This window comes from Chiloscyllium plagiosum, chromosome 7 (assembly GCF_004010195.1).
Source record: "Chiloscyllium plagiosum isolate BGI_BamShark_2017 chromosome 7, ASM401019v2, whole genome shotgun sequence".
In the NCBI taxonomy this organism is placed as follows: Eukaryota; Metazoa; Chordata; class Chondrichthyes; order Orectolobiformes; family Hemiscylliidae; genus Chiloscyllium; species Chiloscyllium plagiosum.
The window spans coordinates 74,101,265-74,123,396 of NC_057716.1; the positions used below are offsets into that span (position 1 = coordinate 74,101,265).

At 39.4% G+C, this 22,132-nt stretch overlaps 1 protein-coding gene across 9 annotated transcripts in view; it reads left to right on the forward strand.

Annotated features, from left to right (window-relative positions):
- The window catches only part of nckap5l (NCK-associated protein 5-like), a 657,886-nt gene that overhangs the window by 449,261 nt on the left and 186,493 nt on the right, over positions 1-22,132 (forward strand). For all 9 annotated transcript variants that reach the window (XM_043694066.1, XM_043694059.1, XM_043694057.1 and 6 more), the window contains one exon: positions 19,751-19,819. In XM_043694066.1, coding sequence (XP_043550001.1) covers positions 19,751-19,819 — 69 coding nt within the window. The remainder of the gene's footprint in view (positions 1-19,750; positions 19,820-22,132) is intronic.

The following is a 22,132-nucleotide window of genomic DNA, read 5'->3' on the forward strand; positions in this document are numbered from 1 at the left end:
AGGTGAGGACTAGTGGGGTTCTGTCCTGGTGGTGATTAGAGGGGCGGGGTTCAAGGGCAGAGGAGCGGGAAGTGGAGGAGATGCGGTGGAGAGCATCGTCAACCACGTCTGAGGGAAAATTGCGATCTTTGAAGATGGAGGCCATCTGGGTTGTTCGGTATTGGAATTGGTCCTCCTGGGAGCAGATGCGGCAAAGGCGAAGGAATTGGGAATATGGGATGGTATTTTTTACAGGGGGCAGGGTGGGAGGAGGTGTACTCTAGGTAGCTGTGGGAGTCAGTCGGTTTATAGTATACGTCCCAGTTGAGTCGATCGTCCGAGATAGAGATGGAGAGGTCTAGGAAGGGGAGGGAGGAGTCTGAGACGGTCCAGGTAATCTGAGACGGTCCAGGTAAATTTGAGGTCGGGGTGGAAGGTGTTAGTAAAGTGGATGAACTATTTAACCTCCTCGTGGGAGCACGAGGTAGCGCTGATACAGTCATCAGTGTAGCGAAGGAAAAGGTGGGGGGTGGTGCCAGTGTAGCTGCGGAAGATGGACTGTTCCACATATCCAACGAAGAGGCAGGCATAGCTAGGACCCATGCGGGTGCCCATGGCTACTCCTTTGGTTTGGAGGAAGTGGGAGGATTGGAAGGAGAAGTTGTTAAGAGTGAGGACCAGTTCAGTCAGTCAAGGGAGGGTGTCAGTGGAAGGGTACTGGTTGGTTCGGCGGGAAAGGAAGAAGCGGAGGGCTTTGAGTCCTTCATGATGGGGGATGGAGGTGTACAGTGACTGGAAGTCCATGGTGAAAATAAGGCGTTGGGGACCAGGGAAGCGAAAATCATGGAGGAGGTGGAGGGCAGGGGTGGTGTCCCGAACGTAGGTGGGGAGTTCTTGGACTAAGGGGGACAGGACCGTGTCAAGGTATGCAGAGATGAGTTCGGTGGGGCAGGAGAAGGCTGAGACAATGAGTCGGCCGGAGCAGTCAGGTTTGTGGATTTTGGGCAGGAGGTAGAAACGGGCGATGCGGGGTTGTGGGACTATGAGGTTGGAGGCGGTGGATGGGAGATCCCCTGAGGTGATGAGGTTATGGATGGTCTGGGAGATGATGGTTTGGTGGTGGGAGGTGGGGTCATGGTCAAGGAGGCAGTAGGAGGAGGTGTCCGCGAGCTGGCATTTAGCCTCAGCGGTGTAAAGGTCGGTGCGCCAAACTACTACCGCGCCTCCCTTGTCTGCCGGTTTGATGGTGAGGTTGGGGTTGGAGCGGAGGGAGTGGAGGGCTGCACGTTCCAAGGGTGAGAGGTTGGAGTGGGTGAGAGGGGTGGAGAGGTTGAGGCGGTCAATGTCACGGCGGAAGTTGGCTATGAAGAGATCGAGGGCGGGTAACAGGCCAGCACGGGGTGTCCAGGTGGATGGGGTGTGTTGGAGGCGGGAGAAGGGGTCATCAGAGGGCGGGCGCGGGAGTTCTCGTTGGTTATTCGAAACAGACAAATGGCCACACGGGATGCAAAAACGAAAGTAATTGGGGAATTTCCCCTACTGTTGAAGAAAGAAACAGAACTATGGTTCCTGGGATTGAATGGATTTTACTCCATGTTTGTGCTAAATTTTAGCAGTATGGCTGCTCCACTCACTGAATTGTTAAAAAAAGGGCAAGAGGTTTCAGTGGACAGCCAACTGTCAAAAAGGCATTTGACTGTCTTAAAACTGTGTTAACCTATCGCCCCAGTATTAGCCACACCTAATTACATGAAGCTATCAATGCCTGTGATGTAGGTGTTGGTGCAGTGCTCCTGCAGGAAGATGATGAGGGAATAGAAAGACCCATCGGGTATTTTTCCAGGAAGTTGAATGTTCATCAACAGAAATATTCAGTGGTAGAGAAAGAGACTTTGAGCTTGGTGTTGGCATTACAACATTTCAGTGTTTATATTACCAGCAATGCATCTGAGACAATCATATATACTAATCATAACCCATTGACATTTGTTGAAAAATTTAAGGACAAAAGTGCCGGACTGTTTAGATGGAGCTTGATGTTGCAGCCATTCAGTTTGACAATTGTGCAGGTGGCAGGTTGTGAAAAAGTGATTGTCGATGTGTTATCGAGACTCGAATGCGATACGGAGGCTTTCGGTGGCGAGTGTGCCACGGCCTGAATTCACATGTGGTTGTACATGTTTGTATGTGTATAGTTAGTATAGTGTATATGCGTGTTTTAGACTACTAACCAGTTTGTTTTTGAAGGGTTTTAAAAATGAATCCATCTTTTGATATTGATGGTTAAATCTTTAAGAGGGATGTGTCACAAATCTGGTCCTTTTTTCTAAAAGCTGTTCCTTTTCTCAAGGATACTGTGTCCTTTATTTTTTTCAGAGAGGTCATAAAACACTCCGGGCTCTGAAATGGCTGGGTTTGGTACAGAGATAAAAGGACATTGAGAGGTCTTTTTGTTTATACATAAACAGATGAGACTTTAGGCCAAAACTTTTATGTTTAGAAGTGACCTGTATAATGAAAAGGGGAGTGGTCAGTCCTGGAAACTGAAGTTAAGTGAGGAGTTCAGCTGTGGACTGTGTGAAGAAAAATTAAACTCTCTTCTTCTGCTTGTCTAACTTTCACTTATAAGTCTTTGTTCCATTTTTACTGTGTTTTAAGGGGTTTGCTTATTGGGACTGTTGTGTGTATTTGGAACAGCATAATTAAGTCTAGTTTGGATAGACTGGGTTCTGTAGGGGTTCTTTATTCTGTTCTTTGTGTTTCCTTGTGTAATTTTATGAATAAATCTTTGTCTGCTTTAAAACCTAGTCATCAACCCACTGTACACTTACTGAAAAAAATTACACAGTTATGGTCTGGCTGCCTGCTTAAGAATGTTTTGAGTGGTCTGGCCTAGTCTATAACACTGGGACAGTGTGATCTGTACCTTTTGGGATAATCTACACCTGAACTGTAATGGGGCTGGTGTTCTTGTGAATCACAAAACGAGGGAAGTAGAGCAGGTTTTAAACTAAGCAATGGGGACAAGAGCCCCGATATGGGAACAAAAACAAACAACTGCAGAAGCACAAACAGAAAGTGCTGGAGAAAGTCAGTAAGTCTAGCAGTACCTGCAGAGAGAGAAACAGAGTTAACATTTTGAGTCCAGTGACCCTTTATCGGAAATATTAACTCAAATTTCAAAGGTTGTGGTAAATCAGTGTGGGGAAAATGTGAAATAAGAAAGAATTACTGTGGGAATTGTTAAACAGACAAAGAACAGGAAGGGAGAGAGAGTGCAGATCTAAGAGCAAATCAACAGAAGACTAATAGTTTCAAAAATTATCAAAGGACAAAACCTAAGGCATAATAGCATTCAAACAAAACAGATGAACCAGGAGTACAAACTGAGATAAATTACTACTGTCTAGTATCCATAACCAAGACGTGATTGCAGGATAACATAGATTGGGACCAGAATATTGAAGGGAATGTGATATTTAGGAAGTAGTGGGGTGTAAAAAAGTGATGGAGGAATGGTTCTGTTTATTAACAATGAATAGAGAGTAGTGACCTAACTTCAGGTAGCTGTGATATAGAAGTAGGAGGAGAAAGTGAGGTCTGCAGATGCTGGAGATCAGAGTTGAAAATGTGTTGCTGGTAAAGCACAGCAGGTCAGGCAGCATCCAAGGAGCAGGAGAATCAATGTTTCGGGCATAAGCCCTTCATCAGGAATGAGGAAAGTGTGTCCAGCAGTCACATAGATGGGTTAACTCCAGGAAAGCTAGGAGGGGTAGCAGACAGGTAGTGCAGGAGTCTCCTGTGTCTATCCCCATCTGAAAGAAGTATGCTGTTTTGGAAAATACAGGGGATGATGGGCCCTCAGGGGAATGTAGCATGAAAGCCAAGTTTCTGGTACTGAGAATGGCTCTAGTGTAATGAGGAGTATGTCAGGTTCCAAGCGATGGATTGTGATAGGGGCCTCTCTAATCAGAAGCACAGACAGATGTGGCCAGCAGCGAAAAATTAGTATTTTGTGTTGCCTCCCTGGTGCCAAGATCAAGGATATCTCAGAGGGTGCAGAATGTTCTCAAAGGGGAGAGGGCCAGCAGGAGGTCATTGTACAAATTGGAACTAACATCAGAGGAAGGGAAAAGGATGGGGATTCTGAAGGGAGAATTAAGAAAGTTGGTCGGAATTTAAAAAGGAGGTCCTCGAGGATAATAATATCTGGATTACCTCCTGTGCTACGGGGTAGTGAGGGTAGGCATAAGAGGATAGAGCAGTGAATGAGTGGCTGAGGAGCTGGTGTATGGGAGAGGGATTCACATTTTTGGATCATTGGGATCTCTTCTGAGGTAGAAGTGACCTATACAAGAAGGACCTGAATTGGAAGGGGTCTAATATACTGGCAGGGAGTTTTGCTAGAGCTGCTGGGGAGGATTTAAACTGGTAAGATGGGGAGGTGGGACCCAGAGAAAAAACAAGGAAAGAGATCAATCTGACACTGGTACAGTTGGGAAAAGGAGTGAGTCAAATAGTCAGGGCAAGTAGGATCAAAGCAGAGAACAAGGTAGGACTGATGAATTAAACTGCATTTATTTCAATGCAAGAGGCTTAACAGGGAAGGCAGATGAACTCAGGGCATGGCTAGGAACATGGGACTGGGATATCATAGCAATTACAGAAACATGGCTCAGGGATGGACAGGACTGGCAGCTTAATGTTCCAGGATACAAATGCTACAGGAAGGATAGAAAGGGAGGCAAGAGAGGAGAGGGAGTGGCATTTTTGATCATTACTGCTGTACTGAGGGAGGATAATCCCGGAAATACAGCCAACCAAGTTATTTGGGTGGAAACTGAGAAATAAGAAAGGGGTGATCACCTTATTGTGATTGTATTATAGACCTCTCCAACAGTCAGCAGGAAATTGAAAAACAAATCTGAAATTAGATTTCACTTATCTTTAAGAATGGTGGTTATGGTAGGGGATTTTAACTTTCCAAACATAGACTGCGACTGCCATAGTGTTAAGGATTTAGGTGGAGAGGAATTTGTAAAGTGTGTACAAGACAATTTTCTGATTCAGGATGTGGATGTACCTACTCGAGAAGCTGCAAAACTTGACCTAATCTTGGGAAATAAGGCAGGGCAGATCACTGAGGTGTCAGTTAGGAATCCAGTGGCTATAATTTTTAGTTTAAAATAGTGATGGAAAAGGATAGACCGTATTTAAAAGGTTAAAGTTCTAAATTGGAGGACAGACAATTTTGACGGTGTTAGACAAGAACTTTCAAAAGCTGATTGAAGGCAGATGTTCACAGATAAAGGGACGGCTCGAAAATGGGGAGCCTTCAAAAATGAAAAACATGAGTTCAGAGACAGTGTCTTCCTATTAAGGTGAAAGGCAAGGCTGGTAGGTGTAGGGAATGCGGGATGACTTGAGAAATTTGAGGTTTTGGTTAAGAAAATGAGGGAAGCATATAGACAGGAGCAATCGAGTGAATCCTTAGAAGAGTATAAAGGCTGTAGGAATATACTTAAGACGGAAATCAGGAGGGCAAAACAAGGACATGAGATAGCTTTGGCAAATAAGGTTAAGGAGAATCCAGAGGGATTTTGTAAATACATTTAAGGACAAAAGGGTAACTCTGGAGAGAATAGGCCCCCTTAAACATCAGCAAGGCAGCCTATTTATGGAGCCGCAGGAGATGGGAGAGATTCTAAACAAGCATTTTGCATCAGTGTTTACTGTGGAGGAGGCTATGGAAGATATCCAATGTGAGGAAATTAGATTAGATTCTCTACAGTGTGGAAACAGGCCATTTGGCCCAACCGATCCTTCGAAGAGTAACCCACCCATTCCCCTACATTTAACACTGAGTAATGCACCTAACACTGTGGGCAATTTAGCATGGCCAATTCACCTGACCTGCGCATCTTTGATTTGTTGGAGGAAACCGGAGCAAACCCGCACAGATACAGTCCCGGGGTGGAATCAAACCTGGGTTCCCTGTGCTGTGAGGCAGCAGTGCTAACCATTGAGCCACCGTGCCACCCAATAGATAGTGAAATCTTGAAAAATGTCCATATTGCAGAGGAGAAGATACTGATGTCTTGAATTGCATAAAAGTGGATAAATCCACAGGACCTGCTCAGCTGTACCTTAGAACTCTATGGAAAACTAGGGAAATGATTGTTGGACTCCTTGCTGAGATATTTGTATCATTGAAAGTCACAAGTGAGGTGTCGGAAGACTGGAGGTTGGCTAACGTGGTGCCACTATTTAAGAAAGGTGGTAAGGAAAAGTCAGGGAACTATAGACCATTGGGCAAGTTGTTGGAGGGAATCCTGAGGGACAGGATTTACATGTATTTCGAAAGGCAAGGACTGATTAGGGATAGTCAGCATGGCTTTGTGTGTGGGAAATCAAGTCTCACGAACTTATTTGAGATTTTTGAAGTCATGTAGGGGATTAATAAGGACAGAGCAGTGGATACGATCTATATGGACTACAGTAAGGCATTCGACAAGGTTCTTCATGGTAGACTGAATTGAATTTATTGCCATCTGTACCGAGGCCCAGTGAAAAGCTTTGTCTTGCAAGCAATGCAGGCAGATCATGTAGTTAAGTATCATAGCTAGTAAATAATAGGTGAGCAGTGGCAAAACAAAAACACAGGTACAGGTGAATGCTACGAGTTTGAGAGTCCATTCAGTATTCTAATAACAGTAGGGTAGAAACGGTTTCAAAACTGGCTGGTGCGTGTGTTCAGGCTTCTGTACCTTCTCCCCGATGGTAGAGGTTGTAGAAAAGCATTGCTAGAGTGGGATGGATCTCTGAGAATTCTGGTGGCCTTTCCTTGACAGCGGGCCTGTTGGATGGATTCTGTAGATGGGAGGTTGGCCTTTGTGATTGTTCATGCTGAGTTCACCACACTCTGTAACCGTCTCCCATCTTGAATGGTACAATTGCCATACTAGGTAGTGATACATCCAGACAGAATGCTCTCAATCGCGCACCTATAAAAGTTGGTAAGGGTATTCGTCGTCATGCCAAATATTCTCAGCTGCCCGAGGAAGAAGAAACATTGTTGGGCCTTTGTAACCAATGCGTCCACATGAAGAGTCCAAGAAAACGTAACCGTCTCCCATCTTGAATGGTACAATTGCCATACTAGGTAGTGATACATCCAGACAGAATGCTCTCAATGGCGCACCTATAAAAGTTGGTAAGGGTATTCGTCGTCATGCCAAATATTCTCAGCTGCCCGAGGGAGAAGAAACATTGTTGGGCCTTTGTAACCAATGTGTCCACATGAAGAGTCCAAGAAAACTTGTTGTAGATGACCACTCCCAGGAGCTTGACACTCTCTACTCGTTCCACCTCTGTGATGTTAATGTAGTAAGGTTAGTTCTCATGGAATACAGGGAGAACTAGCCATTTGGATACAGAACTGGCTCAAAGGTAGAAGACTGGAGGCCTGTGGCCAGTGGGGTGCCACAAGGATCGGTGCTGGGTCCACTGCTTTTTGTCATTTATACAAATGATATGGATGCAAACTTAGAGGTAGAGTTATAAGTTCACAGATGATACCAAATTGGAGATGTTTTGGACAGCGAAGAAGGTTACCTCAGATTACAAATGGAACTTGATCAGAGGGGCCAATGAGCTGAGGAGTGGCAGGTGGAGTTTAATTTAGATAAATATGAGGTGCTGCATTTTAGAAAGGCAAATCAAAGCAGGACTTATACACTTAATGGGAAGGTCCTGGAGAGTGTTGCTGAACAAAAAGACCTTGAAGTGTAAGTTCATAGTTCCTTGAAAGTGGAGTCACAGGTAGATAGGATAGTGAAGGAGGTGTTTGGTATGCTTTCCTTTCTTGATCACAGTATTGAGTGTAAGAGTGTAAGGTCATGTAGCGGCTGTACAGGACATTGATTAGGCCACTTTTAGAATACTGTCTGCAATTCTGGTCTTCCTCCTATCAGAAGCATGTTGTGAAACTTGAAAGGGTTCAAAAAAGATTTACAAGGATGTTGCCAGGGTTGGAGGGTTTGAGCTATACAGAGAGGCTGAATAGGCTGGGGATGTTTTCCCAGGGGCATTGGAGGCTGAGGGATGACCTTATAAAGGTTTATAAAATTATGAAGAGATTAGATTGAATAAATAGGGCTTTTCCCAGGTTGGTAGAATCCAAAACTAGAGGGCATAGGTTTAAGGTGAGAGGGGAAAGATTTCAAAGGGATCTAAGGGGCAACTTTTTCACACAGAGTGGTGTCTCTATAGAAAAAGTGGTGGAGGCTGGTACAATTACAATATTTAAAAGTGTGGGAAAAAGATCTGCCACCCTGCTTACCCACAGCATGGCCACATAAACACAGAAGCTGGCCTGCAAAACACAGACCGAAACTACCCAGAGTGCCCCAGTCTTGGCCAAACAGGCTAACATAGAAACCAGACATGGCCACATTACTCCCAGACCAGAGAATACACTTCCTAAAACAGTTTTCATAATCAGCTCCCAGCCCAGATTAGTACTGCAGTCGCAACACTGTAAGGGCAGGCTCCTTTCCCATTGAAACCGATATCGCAGAAACAAAGAGGCGGACCGAGAAACCCTGGAAGACTTCGCTCGCAGGAGGAACACAATGGACACATCTCAATGCCAGGAGAAGAGACAATGACACATACTCACACGGACGGGAAATACAATGAAGAATCCTCTAGAAGACATTCTCACCCACCCAGTGATTGGTGGAATCTCCTGTGTCAGTTACAAATGAATTGCTACTGCTGGATGCCTGATTAACTTCCATTCAGTTTTTCTTGTTTTAATCTCTTTACAATTTTCACCATTGTACTGTAACTACTTTACAATTATCACCTTTGTGTTGTACTCCTATAAAGCATGCTTGCACCTTCTGTTCTGGGAAGAGCATTCGAGCCATCTGTGCAGAGAATCAGTTCTGTGTCAGCCTGGTCAATTTCTCTTCTGCAATATCACTTGGTTTAATTAAACTGCTTGTCAATTTCACCGCGATCCTTGTTTGTGGTCTCTCATTCATTGGGCTCAATTTCTCCGACAAAAAGGCATCCGAAAAGGAAGGGTTTAGAGGGATATGGGCCAAATACTGGCAAATGAGAGTAGATCAGTTTAGGATATCTGGTTGGCATGGATGAGTTGGACCGCAGGGTCTGTTTCAATGCTGTACATGTCTATGACTCTAAAGGAAAAGTTTCTACAGATATTTACAAAAGATGAGCGTTAAAGTAGGCATTGGTTCTATAAGAAATGAGTCTGGGGAATCAGTATCGGAGAATAAGAATGTGGCAGATGATTGAACAAATATTTTCTTCAGAAGATACAAGTTGCATCTGGAAAAGACCCATTATTGTAAGTCCAATTCAATCTAATCTCTTCATGATTTTATAAACCTTTATAAGGTCATCCCTCAGCCTCCAATGCCCCTGGAAAAACAGTCCCAGCCTATTCAGCCTCTCTGTATAGCTGTAAATCAGTAATTGAAAGGTATGGAGGAACTCAAAATTATAATTACCAGGGAATTAGTACTGTTAATTGCTGAAACTAACAAATCCCCAGGGCCTGATGGATTTCAATCAAAGATCTTAAAGGAGTAAGCAATGAGATAGGTGTTATCCCAGTTTAATTTTCAAAAAAACACATTAGACCAGGGAAGGTTCCTTTAGATGGGAAACTTGCTAATGTAACTCTTTCATGCAGAAGTTAGAGGACAGGGGTTCAGGGGAGGCAAGGCAGGAAGCAGGAAACTACAGGCCAGTTAGCTTAACATCTGTCTTGGGGTAAGTGTTAGAAGCCATTATTAAAAAACTTACAATTGGACACTTGGATAACTTTGAGGTAATTGGGCAGAGACAACATTGTTTTATCAAAAGGAAATCATATTTAATTAATTTATTGGAGTTCTTTGAAGAATTGACTTGTGCTATAGATAAAAGGAAACCAGTGGATGTTTTGTACTTAGATTTACAGAGGCATTTTGATAAATTGCCACATCACAGGTTATTGCAGAAAATAAAATCTCTTGGCTAACAGGAAGTAGGAATATTGGGTCTTTTTCAGGCTGGCAGGATGTCATGAGTGTTGTGTCACAGTGGTTGGCACGAGGGCCTCAACTCTTCACAATTTAAATAAATGATTTGGATGAAGAGAAAGAAGGTATCTGCAGATGATAAAGATAGGTAGGAAGGTGAGTTGTGAAGATCTGGCAAATCGAGGGCAATGTAGGAAAGTGTGAAATCGTCCTTTTTGGCAGAAAGAATAAAAAAGCATATCATCTAAATGATGAGAGGTTGCAGAGTTCTGAAATGCAGAGAGATTTGGATGTCCTGTGCATGAATCATGAAAGTTTAGTGTATGGTTACAATGTGTCATCAGGAAAGCTGATAGATTGCCAGCTTTTATTGCAAACAAAAGTAAATGCAGGACGAAGGAGATTATGCTTCAGTCATGCAGGGCATTGGTGATGTTGTATCTGGAGGACTGTGTACAGTACTGGTCACTGTACATTTGGAAGGATGTTAGTGCATTGAAACTGGTTCAGAGAAGGTTTACTAAACTAATACTGTACCTGGAATGAGAGGATTGCCTCTTGAGGAAGGACGAGAATCTAGATTAGGGGACTTGTTTAAAAATGCTTCTTTCTCTGCCATATTTTGGAAGCAGGAAACTGGTTTGAAACAAAAATAGGGATTGCTGGAAAAGCTCTGCAGGTCTGGCAGCATCTGTGGGGAAAAATCAGAGTTAATATTTTGGGTAGTGTGACCCTTCCTCAGAACTGATTTGAAATTTGGTTGCAGTGTCCAGCTGTTTTAGTTGAAGTTGTTTCTCTGAGTAATCTCATTGCAACTTGAAGGAAGATCTAAGTGACTGCAAACTTGTTTTCATTACGCAGACTGTGTTATATATTCAATTTATATAAATGCACAATCAATTTGCCACTCTTTTGCTCATGTTAGTGGCATCAATCAGAAACCACATGTTAAAAACTCAACTTTAATTTGGACCTTAACATAATGTGAATGTGGCATAATTGTCATAAAAGGTGCTTACCTCTGAAGAATAGAAAGTTGGACAAAATACCCAGCATATGTTGGTGATATCTGCAATATTTCTGTGGAACCAATGTGATAATTCCAGAAATATTTACTGTTGTATTGGAAATCCATAAGTAGTATTGAAAATGAGCAAAATTACAATATGCAGAATTCCTTACAGAAGGATGATTTAACAACTATTTTCACGTATTGAGATTTTGATATCCCAGAAGCCAGCTGTAGCATTTATGCAGAATTTTCATTTGTGCTGTGTCACCATTGCTGAAAATTCAATCACATTTAATATTTCTTTTTAAATTGATACTTTTGCTTCATTTAACAGTCTGAAATGTTGGTCCACTAAGCTTTTGGTTTTGTTCTGGTCTGATTTATTGCAGACCAATCTGGCATGCTTTTCTGTGAAGCACCTTGGGATTTTATTCCACATTGAATCCTACAGCAAAACCTTGCATTTTAAAGTGTCAGACTTGGCGATTTACCTTCTCAACTAGTCTATCGTGTGTCCCTTCGGTCCACAAAATGTACTTGTTCTATTGTTCTCTGTTGAAGATAACATCAAATCTGGACTAAAAACTAACTTGAACATTTAGTCATAATGAAATTCAAAGCATAACTATATTTACCTATTTTGCATTTTAAAATGACATTTATTTTGTTTCAGTCTCTGCACAAATCTCATCAATATTATGAAGCCAAAACCTTTTTATTTGACATTATTGTTTGGAACTTCACGAACAGTCTCATCATAAATTTACAAAAAAAAATGTTCTCACCAAATCTAATCCTTCATTAGATTTGTGTTCATTGCATAGGTTCTTTACCAGAAAAAATACAGACGTGTGTGCTTCTGTTTCAAAGGAGTACATTTTTCTTACTTTTTATTGAACTTTGGTATGGTAGACGTCCATCAACTTTTTATTACCTGGGACCTTTAATGGACTAAATTGGTTTGAAACTGACTTAAGATGGAACCAACGTAATTGAGTGATTTTTATGAAACCATCACTTAACAAACTAAAATGAATTAAAATCACCATTTCATCCAAGTATCATTTAATCACTCAAGTCTATATTTCTGGTTTGATTTAAACCCCTATGCATGTTTCATATATTGGCATTAAAGTAATTTACACATACCAAGCTTGAAGATACAAGACATCAATTAAACAACTGTGATATCATGTTAAATCTAATATCTGAAGACTGTAAGGACACTGTTAAAGAAGAAAGCCAAATCTTCGTTGTCATATTTATGCTTGACAGTTCCATTATTAAACTTTGGGTTTTGTGTGCAGGTGTGTGTGTATGTTAGATGTTGCATTTTATTACTTTTCTTTGTAGTTATTAAGTAATGAAAGTGATCTTTTTTGAACTCAGTAAGACCATGTCACTGTCTTCCTATTTGATTCTGGTCAACTAGTGAATTATATTTTAATTGGAGCGTGGTAAAGCTGCTTATTAAAAAAAACTATAATATTTTTGCAGCCAACTTAGCTTTAAAAAAAGGGAACTAATTCATCCCTTGTTAACTGATCATAAAATCTTTGACATGAAGAATAATCTGCCATTTTTATCTATTCATGAAACCAAATAAAAGATCTTGACTTCCGATTATAACATGACCATTGTCTCCCTATCTAGAATTGTTTTTAAGTCAGCTTTTAAAGAAAAGCACAGAAAAGGCCCACAAATATGTGACAACGAGTTGGAGATCTGAGCATCAAATCCCTTAAACTGGGTTTGTGCTTTGAATAGTCTTGCATTGTTCATCATTTTCCTACCCTGAGCCATGTTCTCCCCTCACACAAATAAAAGTAGATACACATATTAATTGCATAAAAGTTGAAAAGAAAAGTTTTTTTTTAAACAGCCTTCATCTAATTGCAGTGTTTAAAGGACATTGTTGCCTCTAAATATAACAATTATGAAGACAGTGAGTTATTACTCTTTCAGGAGAATTGAATTACTCATTTTGAAGTAGGTTCTCATGGGATAGACTTGAGAAACCAATAACCTGAGCACACAAAAAGATGTATTAAAGTCATCTTGTGTCCATTATTCCAATTAATTTTTAGTATTTGTGTATTCTTTTCTTTGTTATTTTTTCACGGTCAAGATAGTAATAGGTTTGTTTACAAGTTTATCGTCACAAATTACTTTGTAGATTATAAATTAGTGCACATCTAGACTAAAAATATTCCACTAATGGAAACTAGATTGGTTTAAGATGCGCAATAAAATATTTGAGCTGGGATTTCCTGGAACATACTGAAATAGCTGTTACACTAAAATTCACATTTTCTTTTGTACTAATCTTACATAGAACTGTAATGTACAGAAACTGTAAGGTACTGCACTTCAGTACAGCATCGTAGCAAATTAAACCAATCCCTTCTGCCTGCCCTTGGTCCATATCCCTCCATCCCTTGTATATTCATGTGCTGATCTAAACATCCCTTAAGCGTCGTTAACATATCTGTCTCCATCTCCCTGGCAGTGTATTCCAGATTCCTGCCATTCTCTGTGTAAAAGAGAAACAAGTTGCCCCTCACATCTTCTTGGAACTTTCCCCTCTCACCTTAAATGCATGCCCCCTAGTATTAGACATTTCAACTCTTAAGAAAAAAATTCTTACCATCAATCCTATCTATGCATCTCATAATTTTATAGACTTCTGTCAAGTCTCCCCTCAGCCTCCACAGCTCCAGAGAAGACAACCCGACTTCTTGTAGTATCTCCGTATAGCTTAGTCCCTCTAATCCAGACAGCATCCTAGTAAACCTCTTCTGCACCACCTCCAAAGCCTCCACTTCCTTCCTGTAATGTGGTGACCAGAATTGAATGCAATACTCTAAGTGCAGCCTAATCAATGTCTTTAAAGTTGCAAAGGGACATGACATGGTGACTGTTGTATTCAGTTGCCTGACCAATAATGGCAAGCATGCCATATGCCTCCTTCACCATCCTATCTACTTGAGTGACCAATTTCAGGGAGCTATGGATTTGAACCCCAAGATTCCTCTGTTCAGGGTCCTGGCATTAACTGTATACTTTTCCTTAATATCTGATCTCATAAAGTGCAGCACCTTACACTTAGCTGGATTGACCTCCATCTGCCATTTTTCCACCCATATCTGCAAGTGATCTATGTCCCGCTGTGTCCTTTAACAACCTTCTATGCTATCCATTTTCCTTTGATCTTTGTATTGTATGCAAACTTACTAACCCACCCATCTATATTTTCATCAAAATCATTTATTTATATATATCACAAACAGCAGAGGTTCCAGTACCAATCGCCTGTGGAATACCACTAGTCATGGACCTCCAACCAGAAAATCACCCTCCACCATTACCCTCTGTCTTCCAAGGGCAAGTCAATTCTGAATCCAAGTTACCATGGATCCCATGCATTTTAATCTTCCAGATGAGTCTACCGTGAAGGACTTTGTTGAAAGCCTTACTAAAATCCATGTAGACAACATCCACTGCTGTACCCTCATCAATCATCTTCATCACCTCTATAAAGAATTCAATCAAGTTAGTGATGACCTGCCCTGCACAAAGTCATGCTAACTCTCCCTAATTAGGCCATGCTTTTCCAAATGCATGTAAATCCTATCCCTAAGAATTGTTTCCATTAGTTTCCCAATCCCCAATCTCTGGTCTATTGTTTCCTGGATTATCCCTATTTCTCTTCTTGAACTGAGGAACAACATTAACTAATCACCAGTCCTCCAGTGGCTACCAAGGATACAAAGATCTTGGTCAAGGCCCCAGCAATCTCCTCTCTTGCCTTTCTCATTAACCTGGGGTAGATACCATCATGCCCTGGGGACTTCTTCAAGAACCCAACACCACTTCTTTCTTGATCTCAAAATGCCCTGCCATATTAGCATGCTCCACACCAATCTCACTATCCTCCATATCTTTCTACTGGGTGAATGCCGATGCAAAGTCCTCATTTAGGATCTCTCCCATTTCCTTTGCCTTCAAGCACAAGTGCCCTCCTTTTATCCTTAAGTGGCCTGACCTTCTCCCTAGTTATCCACTTACTTTTAACTCTACTTGTCAAGGTTATTTCATGGCCCCTTTTTGCTCTCCTAATTCTCTGCCAACAGAAGTTCAGCCCAAATTTTCTGTGGAGTCATTCATTTTAATGACGTGGAGTAAAAGCGACGCACAATCACAAAATGCAATGAATTCCTTTTGTTTGTTTTCTCTTCTCTTTCTTTTTCCTTCATTATTATGCAGAAAAGTTTTATTATATTTCCTGAAAGCAATCTGAAGGTTTGATCTTCAGCTAATATTTACTACTTCTGTGGGGGTTTTCTTTAAGGGATTTCTGTTGAAATTTCATAATTTTAAATATAACGCCCACACTGGGGAATATACTTTATCCTCTGTTTTCAAATAAAGTTAGAACATGCCCAACATTTTTAAAACTACTTAAATAAATCTTCATTTCTTACAAAACATTGTATTGTAAGGAATGCCTTCTTCAGGAACTCTTAACAGTTCCTTTGTGCATGTATTTTTTTTATTGTTGCTCTAATAGCCAAATGAGCTAAAGGTACTTTTAGCTTCATTCTTCCTATCTTTAATCCTCACATTGCATCTATGCCTGCATCCAGTTGGACTATTTTGAAATCTAGTAACAAAATGTATTGTTCTATTCTTTGTGCCACTGAGGATTGTCTCAATAGTTCCATCATGGCTAAAGGTAATAACTGTTTATGTAGAATTTCTTAAGGTAAAGTCTTTCTCTCTGAAAACCTGACAACTATTTGAGAGGTGACATAAACATACAGGACACCTTAACGTCATCACTAACCTAGAAGTGCCTGAATTGAATTTTATTCATCTTTTAGAACATCTGTTAAAATTCAATTAAATGACTGTGTTTTCTATGATCACACCATAATTTGTAAGTGTTTAATACGTCACTATCTTTGTAGATTTCATCCAAGAACTTTAGCAGAAGATCCAAACCTCTATTATTATCCAATTGATGGGTATCTACATCAACAATTACTTTCTTTCTGATTTTACTTCTTGTAGGAAGCAATATAAGAGCATCTGTCTTTTGTTACCTTTTGATAGGAGCATAATGCCTGTCCATATACTTATATTTTTCCTTTAGTCATAATGTTCAGCTTCTGAGAATATTGGAATATATTCAGACACTGTCAATTTACAGTGCAAAATCTCTGCTATTTTCTACATTGGGCACCAGGATTGTAATTTTTCTCAATGGGTTTGCTTCATTTTCAGCCTGCGGTCAACCACTTCTGGTACCATATTATTTTGCACACAGCTAATTAGTGAAGGATCAAACTGGAACCAAAATGTACACGTTTGTAAGCATAACGATTCTTGCCTCCAGTAGCAGCAGAATCATAGAATCCGTAGAATCCCTACAGTGTGGAACAGTTCCAGTTTGTGTCAGTTTGTTACTTTAATAAACCCATTTAGAGATGTTACTACCCACTTCTGGATCAGATAGGACTTGAGCTTGGGCCTCCTGGCTCAGAGGCAGAGGCATTACCACTGCACCATAAGAAGCCCAGTTTGTATCTGTGTGGGTGTAAATTTAATGTTCATTAATTGTGTATAATTAAACTCAATTAATATACACTTAGTAGTTATGCTTAGGGAGGTTATTCCAGCTGCAAATATATTTTTGAACACAGTGGGGTGAAGAATTCTCATACATTTCTGGTGTACTGAGATTGATATGGCCTTTATTAAGTATATTAGATGGGTGTAGACAACCTTAAAAAAAAACACTGGAAATCTTTGTTTTGGCAAATTCGGATGACTCCATACTGTTGCTGCACCAAACAGTTAGGGGAAGCTCCATCCCAATCTGTTGTTTGCACAAATATAGGAGAGTCATACAAACTTTGCAGGAAGGTGTATCTATGTAAATGAATAGCAGAGGATTTCAGTAAATGTATATAGGAAATAGTACAAGGAAGTTTCTGTATGGTAATATTTTGGTATAAATTGGGATAAATTGCATACACAATTCATTGGGAATTAAGTAATGTAACTTAGCTGCAGTTATATCTAAACTTCCTGGGAAGTCAAAACCACTCAAACCATAAAGGTTGAATGAAGAATATGAAGGTGGGCGACAATAGGGTACACTTTACAGCAGTCTTGCATGTTTTTCATGTTCACTGAACCACGCACAGTCTGTAAAGCTCCCAAAAGCAGTTTCCACTTGCATCCAGCTGTTTTTTGCTTCTTATTTGACCATTTTGTTTAGGAGCTGATGTTTTTAAAAGTATAATTTTTTCCTTTGTGTATAAAATATATTCAAGAACTTGGCAGCAACATTCAAGTTCATTAACAATGTTACGACTCAAAGTAGAAATCAGTGCAGTTTAACGGAAATGCCCTCTGGTGGTTAAAATAAATCCTCTGGATTCCTCCGTTCCAAGTCAACCATACTAAATGTGGCTTTGATGACCTAGATGCTTAACACACATTTAAGGTCTCAATTCACCTGATAATGAACGATCACAATATACACATTATTCATATAACTCTACAGTGTCCTGTATTGATGCGTTTAACTCTATTAATGTTTTCACACACTTTAGTCTATAAAAGTTGATCATTTTTAGGCTAAACTAGTGTGATTTCAAGAGTAGTTGGCTTAATTTTTAAATCCAAACTGCAAACCCCAGGGATTTTATTGCTGTCATCATGAGCAAGTGCTGCTCTATGTTTAAATATGTAAATAATTGACCTCTTTTACTCTCAAGCATTGTGTAGATTTTTTTTAATGTGGTGAATTCATGCCTAAGATAAAATAATGTATGGAAATCCTACTAATGTTTGAGAGTAGCAGTGATAAGTGGCATTCAGGCTCATTAGGCCAGCAGGTTCCAAGTTCAATCTACTTTCATAATTGTTGAACATGATTTCCAGATTTCCTGTTTGGGTTGCTTGATAAAATAATTCTTTGGTTGGAAACAAGCAAAGTAATATTTTGAGTCAAAAACAGAAATTTCTGGAAAAACATTAGCAGGTTTTGCAGCACCTGTGGAGGGAAATCAGGAGTTAACATGTTGGATCCAGTAACCCTTCTTCAGAACGGCTTCCTTCCTCTAGTAGAAGAGGATAATGTGATGAGGTTTTGCTGTGTTTTTCGTATACCACATTGTGCGTGTTATCATTCCAAAGAATTTGGATGACTAGTCAAGCTGTTCTTCACTACCATCAATTTGCTCATGATATTAATGTAGTTTATATATACCTCATCTTTTTCTCTTTAGGATTATCAAGTATTAATGATGCATTTTCATTTAAAATCATAATTATGTGAACATTATAAGAGTTAGATTTCAACTTTTTTTTGATATTTTGACAAAAGAATGTAAATGTTTGAGTACTTTACCTAGAATGCGATTCACATTCTGAAAGGTCACAAGCTCTATGTTGTCTCAATTCAGAATCTGAAATATCTTTGCACATCCCCTTTTATGCGTATTCGAGAGAATTTCTGAAACCTTAAATCATTGTTTGTTGATGTGCATTTAGTATTTGACTTGATCAGTTTTTATCTGTAGTTAAATGTGTTTAAAGCAAGTATATTATATACTGAGAAAAAACAAATTCCAAATTAGTCTTTTTCCATTGTATTTAACAAAATTGTCTGAAAAAATTGTTTTACAAAGATTCATAATTCACAATGACCTCATACGTTAATTTGAATGTTTGACATTTTTGGCTGTATCAGTCTTTCTTTGCAGAATACAGTTTTGTGCTGTTAATATATTTCCTGTACTGTAGTTTTGTAATAGTGCAGTTAACATGTCAAATTTGATTAAAATTTGTTGCTGCCTAACCTTTGCAAAGAGAATTAAAAACATTCCTTTATGATTTGAAAGGTATATTATAAATAACAGTTTAATGAAATTGTAATAGAATAATATAGTTCAATACTTCTGCTATGAGCAACATATCACTTATAGGTCATTCAGATATGATTAATTAGGTTTTTGATTTGTAAATTAAAAATGAGTAATAGGCACTGTAGTTTCAGCAAATGATCATGCATGTTCATATTCACCTGGTTTGTATTCATACTTTAACCCTTCATTTGTTTGTGGTTAAAATAGCAAGGTTAATAATAATGGTAGTGATTTTGGATCATTAAGTGGGCACTTTTCCTCGGTTAGTGCTAGTTTTCTAAAATAACATGTAATGCTAGTAAACGTGCACAGCAACAACATAACACAGCAGGGTGACAGAAAAATCAAAGCCAACCAAAGAATTCCAATGGAGCCATGGTAAAAGGTAGGCAGCACCCAACAGTGTCATAGATGGAGATCAATGACTGGTCTGGCACATCTTGTGCAAGATAATATTCTTGAATGAATTTGAAAGTACCACTCAACTGCTGGATGAAAATCTAGAAGTTGTGCTGTTTGGTTTCTGATCAGTTAATTCCAGGGTTCCATATTTTAGTGAAAGAGAAAAATTGGACAATTTGGCAAAATGGTAAATCTTAATTAAATAGACGTATGTAGTACATTTACCTGCATTTCAAATAATGGTGACTGCAGATAAAACATTGTCTTTGTACGAGTGCCTTTGGCTCCTCACTGATTTTTATGATGGATGACAGCCTGACCTTGTATTGATGTGGATTCTTTTTTCAATTCAATTGCAGGCAGAGAACTCAGCCTTAGCCTTAGAAAATGAGCATCAGAGAGAACAGTATGAACGATGTCTTGATGAGGTAAGATGAGAGAGTTGCAGAATGTTTTGAGATTCTCTTTGCTTCTGTAAACCATTTTCTTTCAATAATTTGTATTTACAGAAATATTTCCCATTAGATAAATCTATGTATGTGATTTTAAAGCTATCAGCAACATCAGCTCCACCTCAAACAGGTGTGGTGCAGGTAAATACTTTTCTACAGTTTCTCCAAACAACATTCTTAATTTCAATCTCCGAAGAACTTCCTTTTTTTTAATGTAACCTGTTTCCCATCTCATTTCTTTCTTCCATGTCTGTTGAGACCAGTAATTTAGTCAGAACTTTGGGCAATTTTATGTAGTGAACTCTCAGTATCTCTAAACAGGCTGAGGCTGCTCAAATTTGATTAGAACCCTTGCAATTGTCAAAGAGGAATATTTCATTGAAGCAGGTTGACCTATATTTTAACTCCGATCTTACGGCAGAAAAAATGGTGCTGTATTTCAATGCTCTAGCCACTGTCTCACATGTTGTTTTACTATAATCATGCTTTCAACTATGAACAAAATGCTCTCATTTACTTTGATTTTGCATCTCATTTGATGCACAGTCCATTGTGTTGGAATTTCGCAATAATTAATTTTGACTTTTAATACTCACTGGGTACACAATGAAATTTGATGCATTCAAAATATGTTGCTTTTAATGCCTTGAAACTTATATTGTTGCTGATTTTAATGGAGTTAGTTATTCTCACTTTTTTTTGTTTTTGTTTCCAACTGCATCATTGCTACCAGTAAGCACTGAAACATGAATCCTGGATTGCTTTCTTTCTCACTAATCTAGGAACAGTGACACTATTCCCATCTTTTGCTGGTGAGATCTGTTAATCCAAATTAAACCAGACGTAGCTTAAGGCTTTCCTGGTCTATATTATCTGGTTCTTGCTGCTCTGTTCACCTGCTCGAAAGATACACAAGAAAGTCTGAGTGAAGTATGAAATGCAAGAAAGACCCAATATCTGCACAACATAAAGATTTAGTGCATGGTGAAGTGGAACTTTGGAATAATTTCAGTATAGTATGCCAACAAACTTGGGTTAATGCTGCAGCATACATTTGTTACCTTGATATAAGACTGCAGTGTAAACTTCTGAAAGGTGAGATACAATACTTAAAATGTTACAAGGTCAGAAGTCAGATGACACCAGGTTATAGTCCAACAGGTTTATTTGAAATCTCGAGCTTTCGGAACATTGCCCCTTCATCAGGTGAAGTCAGGTGACCATCCCATTCCAACACCAGCACCTCCACATCATAAAATGTTACCTCATCCTTTCTGACTGCTTTTAGATTCTTTTCTAATGTTGTATCATTAATTACAAAGAATCTGATGGCGTGTTTCCCGAATACCAGCAATTTTACTTTGGTAGTCAGGTTAAGGTGGTAGTTTTTCAGTAATTAATCATTTGTAATTTGATTTTGTTAGTTATATTCTGTGGTCTGTATGTTCTAGTCAAAGAGCTCTTTACCATAACTGACGTATATTGCAATGTTTTAAAACAATTGGTTGCCTTTTTAGTACTAAGTTGGGACAATAGGACATCAATATTAATCAAGGAATATTTCACTGTCAAGAAACTAGCACTACAATTTGCTTCACTTTGCCATTTGGTTATTTTTTTGTTCAGGAAACCAAATGCAATGTTTGTATTGCACTAAGAGAATTACTGCTGAGTAAATATTGATCTGTACCTCATACATTAAATTAAAAGCATCTCAATGTACCTTGCAGATTAAATATTTTCTACATTTTAGAACTAATGAAAATTTATGACATTGAAGGCTGCCAATTGGTCAACTCATGTCTGCAAGCTTAAAAAAGAACCTATTCAGCCTAATACCATTTTCCAGCTCTGGATCTGTAGCCCTGTATGTTTGAATAATACATTAATATTTTTGAAAGGTGCATGTATACTTGAGAGACCAGGAGAAGAAAGATTTGAAGCAAGATGGTCAGCAGGAGTGGGAACATAAGAATTAAAAACAAGAGTAGGCCATTCAGTTCATTGAGCTTGAGCTACAGTTCAGAGATTATGGCTGGTCATCAAACCCACACCATTTTTCCCCATTATTCCAAATGATGTCATTAATATCCAGAATCTGTCAACTTGAGGACCTATGTACATACTCGACAATTGAGCTTCCGCAGCTTTCCTGGGGTAGATAACTCAAATCAATCACCACTCTGAGAGAAGAAATTGCTCCTCATCTCTGTGCTATATTGTCTGTTTCTTGTTCTGAGACTGTCTACCCTGAATTCTGGATTCACTAGCCAGGGAAACACCTGTTCC